Below are 7615 nucleotides of genomic sequence, written 5' to 3'. Positions count from 1 at the left end.
ATTGAGTGTTACAATTTTAATACCATTTTCCTTACTTAAAATGTGTATACATTTTTTTGGCACCCTCTGTGTATATATATATATATATATATATATATATATATATATATATATGTATATGTATATATATATTTCATTGCTAGCATCCAAAGCCTTCTAATTTGAAGGCTGTCTCCCAACATGAGGGACTTTGAGGGAGGCAAGGCCTGTTATCTAGGCTTGGAAAAATCAAATGCCCCTATCCAGGATTTTGAATCTTCGGAGCATGTTCCAAAGGCACAGGAAGCTGGCAGCCAGTGTCCATGGTGGTGACATTGGCAGCAGCTTCCTAGCCAGACACTTTCTGTGGTATAAGCTTGGCTGTTACACAGCGTTCTTCAATCCTCCCCAATTTCTGAGTATCTTTCCCCAGCCCTCTAGTTAGTTCTACAAATTCCCATAAGTTCCTTTCTGTTTAAGTTTTTCTCCAAAGACCTTTATTAGTGCAGTAAGTTTGGAAAGACATAAGAAGCTATGAATGTTGGGAGAAGTGTTTCTCAAATTGAGGATCTTATAAAAAGTCCGATTTTTATTCAGGAGGTCTGGGTAGGGCTTGAGATTCATTTCTAATAAGCTCCCAGGAGATGTTGGTAATTCTAGTCCATAGACCACACTTTGGGTATTGAGACTGAGAGCACTCAATGCTTGTAGAAAAGAAGCTGGAAAGTAGGAAGGAGCCAAGATAAAGGGTGTTCAACACTGTATAACGAAGTTTAGGCTCTATCAAGCAGCCATTAAAGGATCCCAAGGGAGTGAAATAAATAGATTTCCATTTTTTAAAAGGCTTCTATAAGTTATGCAGACAAGAGAATGTGAGGTGAAAGACAGGAGGCAGGAGAAGCAGTTAGGAAGTGTGGTGGACAGAGTAACAGTGTCCCCTCCCCCCACCAAAGTCCTCACTAGTCTCCAGAACCTGCGACTATGTTACCTTATACAGCAAATGGGACTTTACAGAGTTATTAAATTAAGAACGTTCAGTTGGGAAGATCATTCTGGATTACCCAAGTGGGCCCAATGTAATCACACGAATACTTAGAAGTGGAGGCCCTTTCCCAGCTGTGGTCAGAGGAAGATGTGACTACCGAAGAACGGTCAGAGATGCAACGTTGTTGACTCTGAAAGATGGCGAGAGAGGCTGGAGCCAAGGAATGCAGGTGGCCTCCAGGAACTGCAAAAGGCAAGGAAATGAATTCTCCCCTAGAGCCTTGTGCTGTTTTAAGCCACTGAGTTCATGGTAATTTGTTACAGTGGCAATAAAAAAAAAAAACCGAATACAGGAGGCTATTGCAATATTCCAGGGAAGAAATGATGAAAACCTCACTTAAGGGAGTGGCAGCAGAAAAGGAGAGACCTGGTTTGAAAGATTAGGGGGATAGAGATGAAGGGACATAGTCACCAACCACGTGTGTGTGTACAGGGTTGGGTGGTGAGGAAGAGGCCGGATAGAAGGAAAGTCCCAGGTTTTTCTCTTGGACAAATGGGTATGTGATCAAACGAAGGGAAAGAAATGAGTGTGTGTGAGTCTCCCCTAATACTATTCAGCTCCTTTCTTCTAATTCCATTTTTACCAAGAAACCTTCTAATCTTGACTCTCACGCTTTTCCTACTGAGAAAAGCATGTGTTCACCAGCCAACACAAACAGCTGGTCTGCCTGTCAGTTATATTTTCAATCTAAATTAATGAATTGCCATTCTTGTCATAAGCCAGACTCCTAGCAGTTTAGTCAGAGGAAAACATTTCGGCAGGGTTTGATCTCTCCCAGATGAGCTGACAGAATTGTGTTTCTGCCCCTGCAAAGCACAGGCTCAGACCTTGAGCCGCAGTGACCCCAGTTTTGCCTCCTTACCTGGCCCAGCTTCCCTGTGCCTGAGGCTGGAAGGTGTCAGGGGAAGGGAGACCTGGAAGAGGCTCCCACGGCTTAGCCCCTGCGCCAAGTCAACTTGGCATCATGAGGGTTTGCAGCTATTTATAGTTCACACTCTGAGGCTCCCGGTCTCAGGTCTCCGGGGAGAACCCACCCCTGTCTGGATCCCCTGCATAAGGAGCAAATGCCAGCCAGAGCAAGGAGTTCTGGGAAACTGAGAGTGGGGGGCGGGGGGAGGGTGAGTTCTGGTTACAGTTGATCTGGGGTGGCTGCTTTCATCATAAAGACATCCTGGAAAATCTGAGAAAGAATATAATGACTTTCCAAACCTACTTTGAATTCTTTCTTTCTGTGTACCAAACCTACCAAGTGACACCTTCTGAGTTAAAAAGGAAGAGCAAAGACCCTTTCTTTGTTCCTCACAACACTGGGAGCCAGGATTGTTGATATCCACCCCACCGCTCAGGTGAAGGAACTGAGGCTCTTGGGAGTTAAGCTTCCTGCCAAGCATCGCATCAGTCAAATGTCAGAGCCAGGACTTGACTTCATGCTCTCGATGACAAAATCCACACTCTTTGTACTTTGACCTGGGTCCCTCTCCTTCCCTCACAATCCACTCCTGCAGGTCTTTGTTAATCAGGGGTAGCCTGATGGGTCCTGCCTAGAGGCGCCCAGCACATCTAGGGCTGGGACTGCAGCTCCCAAATCACCCAACAATAATACATCCTCCAAACTGGTCAGTACTATGGAGCCCCTTCCCTCGTGCTCAGCCCTCTCCCAAGTGCTGCCGGCAAACAGTTATAGAATGATGAACAGCTCCTGCCTTCTAAAAGCTTATAGAGCAACAGGGCCTAAATCCTGGGGCATATGAATCACAGAATTGGAATGGGGAACAATCAGAGCCAGGAGTTTAACCAGGTCTGCTGGACTCTAGGACCCGTGTTCCTGCCCCCGACGCCAGACTGTCGCCCAATAACGGTGCTTTACAGCCAACATAGTGTTTTCCAGACAAGAAAACCGAGGCTCAGAGAGGTGAAGTCACTCATGCAAGGCCATACAGGGGCCTGTGACAGACTGGGCGGCCTCCGATTCCAGGTGCCATTTCGTCTTGTCAAACCTTCCTGCTTTCCTAAAGGGGAGGTCTAGACAGGGGAGAGCATTCCTGGGACATACCTGGCATGTTTCATGAGAAAAAGAGTAACAAAGGGACTCCTCTGGCCTGCTGCCAGTGCCCACCTCAAAGAGAGCACCCACCTTCTCCCACCAATTCACAACCAGTTCCCCCAACTCAAAAAGTGCTACTTACATATTCTTTAATGTCCTTCGATTTCACAGCCTTGTATGAATAATATGCAGGGTAAAGAGTGCCAAATATAAGCCTGGAGGGATGAGAGAGAGAGAGAGAAAAAAAAAAGAGAAATGTGATTTTCATTCATCCTATTTGATGGAAAATGTCTGTCTTCAATGCCAGGAACAGTTCTCCAAGCTATAGAACATGATGCTGTGGGGCTCGATTTATTTTTCTGAATGCCCTGAAGGTTTTCTGCTCCTGGCTGAGATATGCTTAGGAACTTCCTGTTACAGCTCCACATCCACCTTCCTTCGATCTGTAGTTTGGCAACATAGAAGGGTGATTTTGGGTCATGGAAGCCAAAAATGGGGTAGGGGTGGAAAGCCAAGCTGCAGCCAAGACCCATGAAATTAAAAGTCAACCTTTTCCTCTCCTGCTGCTAATCCCCATTCGATGCTTTATAAACCCGGCCCAAATGCTGGGCTTCTTTAACCATTAAAACCCTTTCACTAAAAGTTCCTCAAATTTCACTCCCGTCATACTTGATGTCATCATCCTGCAGCCAGAGTCAGCTTTTTTTAATGTAAATCAATTCAAGCCAACCTCTCCTCCAGCCACACACATCCCCACCCTGCATTAACCTGCTTCTCACTGCTCTTAAAATGAAGAAGTAAAAATAACAGCAGCATGACTGGGCATCAGCTCTCACTGACCCGCATCCGGGGCTGCAGCAGGTCGTTAAGGGATCTCTCAGCCCTGCCTCTGAGGACCTGAATGGCATCGCTACACCAGACCTTATTCTCTCCAATTTACGCCATACCCCACCAAGCTTTCGCCCATACTATTGTCTCTTTAAGGAATCTTCCCCCTCCCTTCTTTATCTTGTTAATGCCTGTTCATCCATCAGATCCCAGCTCCATCCTGACTTGTGCACAGAAGGCTTCCCTGACCTCCCGACTAGGTCCACCCCCCACTGCACTCTCACAGCCAATGTGCAAGTTATCAGGGTGCTCTTTTACTACTGTTTGGGCGGCACTTTTATTGACAAGATCTCCTCCATTGGACTGTTAAGTGCTTTCAGGGCACAGAGTAGATCTGCTTTGTTCAACAATGTATTCCCAGCACCTACCACATAGTAGGCTCTCAACGGATTTTTTTTTTTTAAAGATTTTATTGGGGAATTGGGGGAGGGAACAGCGCTGGGGAATCAGGAAAGGGGAACAGACAAGTTGCTGTCCTTTTGTTCTTCAGTCTAGCTGTGGAGGACGTTGCTTCACTGGCCCATGTTGGTATTGTGATCTTTGCGCTCTTGCAGGGTGAGAAGGTAGCTCGTAGGCCATTGGACGGCCACTCACGGCGGCTCACGGGAGGGAGCTCACACTGGCTGCCAGCCACTCACGGTAGCTTACGGCAGCCCACTGCAACCCCGCTCACGGCAGTCCAGCTCCAGGTCAAGCTGTAGAGGGTGCAGCGTCACCGTCCCATGTGGGATCCGAACCAGCAGCCCTGGTGCTCAGAGCTTGTGCTCCCAAGCCAACTCTTAACCAACGCACCGCTCGGCCAGCCCCGGATATTTTTAATTGTAAGAACTGACAGAATGTTGGAGCCAGAAGGCTCTAATCCTTTCGCCTGACAGGTGAGGTCACCCCCAGGTGGCAATTCCAGTGCAAGCTGATTGGGTATAGGAGCTGTGCAGGCCCCCAGCCCCAAAGGAGCCAAGATCTGCTGTGACAACCCCCATACAGAGCTTCCAGGATCCCTGCGAGGAGACTCCTCCAACGGGGAAGCCCAGTGTATTTAAAGGTTGTGCAGCGAATTCACAGTCCAGATGCAATTTACCCAGCAGTGGTCAGCTGCCCCACTGTGCTATGGCCAGGTAACACCCTGACATTCTATACTCATCCAATTTCCAGGGAAAAACAAAGTTAACTGAACTGAGTCAGTTTCTGATGCTGAAAGGCGTTGTAACCTCAACTCACAAGGCCTTGCACTGAGTGCTTCACAGGCATCACCTCGGCCCTCGGACAGCCCTGGTTAAGGGAGCTTGTTTCACAGGCAGGACACCTATGCACAGAGCAGCTAGTTGCTTGCATGTCAGAGGTTCCATGACCATTAAGGAGTAAGGCGCCTGAAGACCGGTTGATGTCCGCTGGGGACCCAGCCAGGGCACCTTCTCCGAGACTGGCTTACTAACACTGTCCACTGGCTTGGAGAGCAAAGCCATCCTCTGGGAAGGCCAGGATTATGTGTGGGGAGCAAGAAAACCAGCGAAGGGGACAGAAGAATGTTTGAAAAGAAAAGGGGAAAGGAGGACTCGGCTGGGAGGGAAGAAATTGAAGGAAGAGAGGGAAAGCAAGAGTGCCAAAGGCACCAAGCAGGCCAAGGAAGACACGGCTGGGGAAGCCCACAGGGCCAGGTCAGGAGCCGGCTTGGTGAGGGAGGTCTCCCCAGTTGCTTCACCCTGCCCCCGCCCAAGCATCCTTAGATACCAGAGACAGTTTGCTTCCTCTGTGAGGCCTTTCCCGACCTCTTCACACCCTGAAGATGAGGTTCCTCTCCGCGTCCTGCAGGCCACAACATCCCCCTTTCTTAGCCCTATCCACACCACTTGCAATGGTTTATTCAGTGTCTATCTCTGCCACATTATATGTTCCACAAAGCCAAGGATGGTGTCTGTCTCATTCATAACTGCACCCCCTGGGCCTGGCAAGTGCTCGATAAGTACGCAGTGTTCACGGTGTAAAGTTGCAGAGAGCTGTGAAGGAAAGGCCGGAGCCATCCAGGGACATTTGTGACCTTGGGACTGAGGTCTCAGCAGCAAGGGGGATGCCACAGGGCAATGGCTGATTCAGCAAAGTCTCAGGCACACGGCCACTGGCTCCTCTAGCCCAGAAGCCCGAGTTAGCCACATCTTCTAGGAGGGTTTCCAGCCCCTGGCCTGAGGCAGCATGTGACCGGCAGAAGAGAGACAGGTAGAAAGTCCATAGTGACCCAGAGTGATTTGCTCTCTGTGAATTCCCACAAGCAGCAACACCTCTGAGTGATCACAGAACTGGGAAGCCTCAGTGGTGCCTGGATGGGGAGGTCTGTGCTCCATATGCTGGACTGATGTGAAGGGGCTGCCCATGTCCCCCTACCTGACCTCCATTTGACAGCTCAGGGACAGCAAGACAAATGTGTTTTTCAGTCCCTAAGAGCTCAACAGCCCTGGCAAGTAAAGGACCACACCTAGCATTTCACTGCCCAGGGAAGGGAGAAAGGGGTTAAAATGGCAACTTCTTTTAAATCTACTTTGCAGAAAAGAAATAACAAATGAAGCAATTCTAAGCCAGAAGTGTTTGGGACTTATGTCCATGCAGACCAAGGCCCTTTTCTACAGGCCCTACCACCTTCCTCCCCAGCCTCACGCCAGCCCCTCCCTCAGCCCCCAGATCTCACAGCCAGCAGCTGTCCCCCAGTAATCACTCACAATGGGACTTCCTGCCTGCTCTTTCTCCTGCCTGAATCTTAGTGCATGATCTCCCCACAACCCACAACGTTTTTTTCTTGATAAAGCCCCACTAATCCTTTAAGATTGATGTAAAAAAAAGCCACTTCCATGAGTCTTTGATCACTTAGCCCTCAGAATTTTCATGACATTCTTTAGGTCTATTACAGCCTTTATGTAGTAATATTAATAAATCATTAACATTATGATATTAATACCATCGAGTGTTCACTAATGCCAGGCACTGCTCTACAAATTGTATACATCCTCTCGCTTAATCCTCTCAACGCCCACATGGGATAAGAATTCTTACTGCTCCATGTTACAGACTAGGACACTGAGGCTTGGCCAAGGAGACACAACAGCCAGGAGCAGAGCTGGGATGTGGATCTGGGCAGCCTGACCAAAGGGCCTGTCTTTCTTCTCTTGGGCTGCCTGTGCTGGCTCAGTCAGTCTCCCCATCCAGACCACGCAGTCCTGGGTGATTAGTGGGGTCCCTAGTGCCTGGCACAGCCCCTGCCCATGTGGGTGCTTGAAAAATGTCTGTTGAGTGAATAAAGAACAAAGAATTGCAATCTCTCTCCAAGGAGCTTAACCCACTTGACAGAATCACAAAACGCTCTCTGCAGCTCAGGAGGAAAGCGGTAAAACCACTTAGGAGAACCTACAGCTACTTAAGTGCTCACTATCGGCGCCAGCAGAGGGAAGGCAGAAGGCTTGAGTGCCGTCCTCTAGAGAGGAGCTGGGACTGTGTGCTAACACTTTCCTCCCAGTTATCTGTGAATGGAGCCTCTCACAGCTGGGAGCTCTGCACCCACCCTCCCTTCTCCACTGTCATTTCCTATTGCCCTGAAAACCTCCACCCCTAACTTACTGGCTCCATTTATCCTCCACCCCTAACTTACTGGCCACGTTTCTCCTATCTTTGCCGTT

General features: G+C 48.7%; 1 protein-coding gene across 6 annotated transcripts in view; it reads right to left on the bottom strand.

The window, feature by feature from the left end:
• REEP1 (receptor accessory protein 1) overlaps window positions 1–7615 on the bottom strand; it is a 123552-nt gene that overhangs the window by 57917 nt on the left and 58020 nt on the right. For all 6 annotated transcript variants that reach the window (XM_019631508.1, XM_019631512.1, XM_019631509.1 and 3 more), the window contains exon 2: window positions 3211–3283. In XM_019631508.1, coding sequence (XP_019487053.1) covers window positions 3211–3283 — 73 coding nt within the window. The remainder of the gene's footprint in view (window positions 1–3210; window positions 3284–7615) is intronic.

The sequence above is a fragment of the Hipposideros armiger genome, unplaced genomic scaffold (genome assembly GCF_001890085.2).
Source record: "Hipposideros armiger isolate ML-2016 unplaced genomic scaffold, ASM189008v1 scaffold_1003, whole genome shotgun sequence".
NCBI classification, from domain to species: domain Eukaryota; kingdom Metazoa; phylum Chordata; class Mammalia; order Chiroptera; family Hipposideridae; genus Hipposideros; species Hipposideros armiger.
This window is presented reverse-complemented; position numbering and strand designations above follow the sequence as displayed.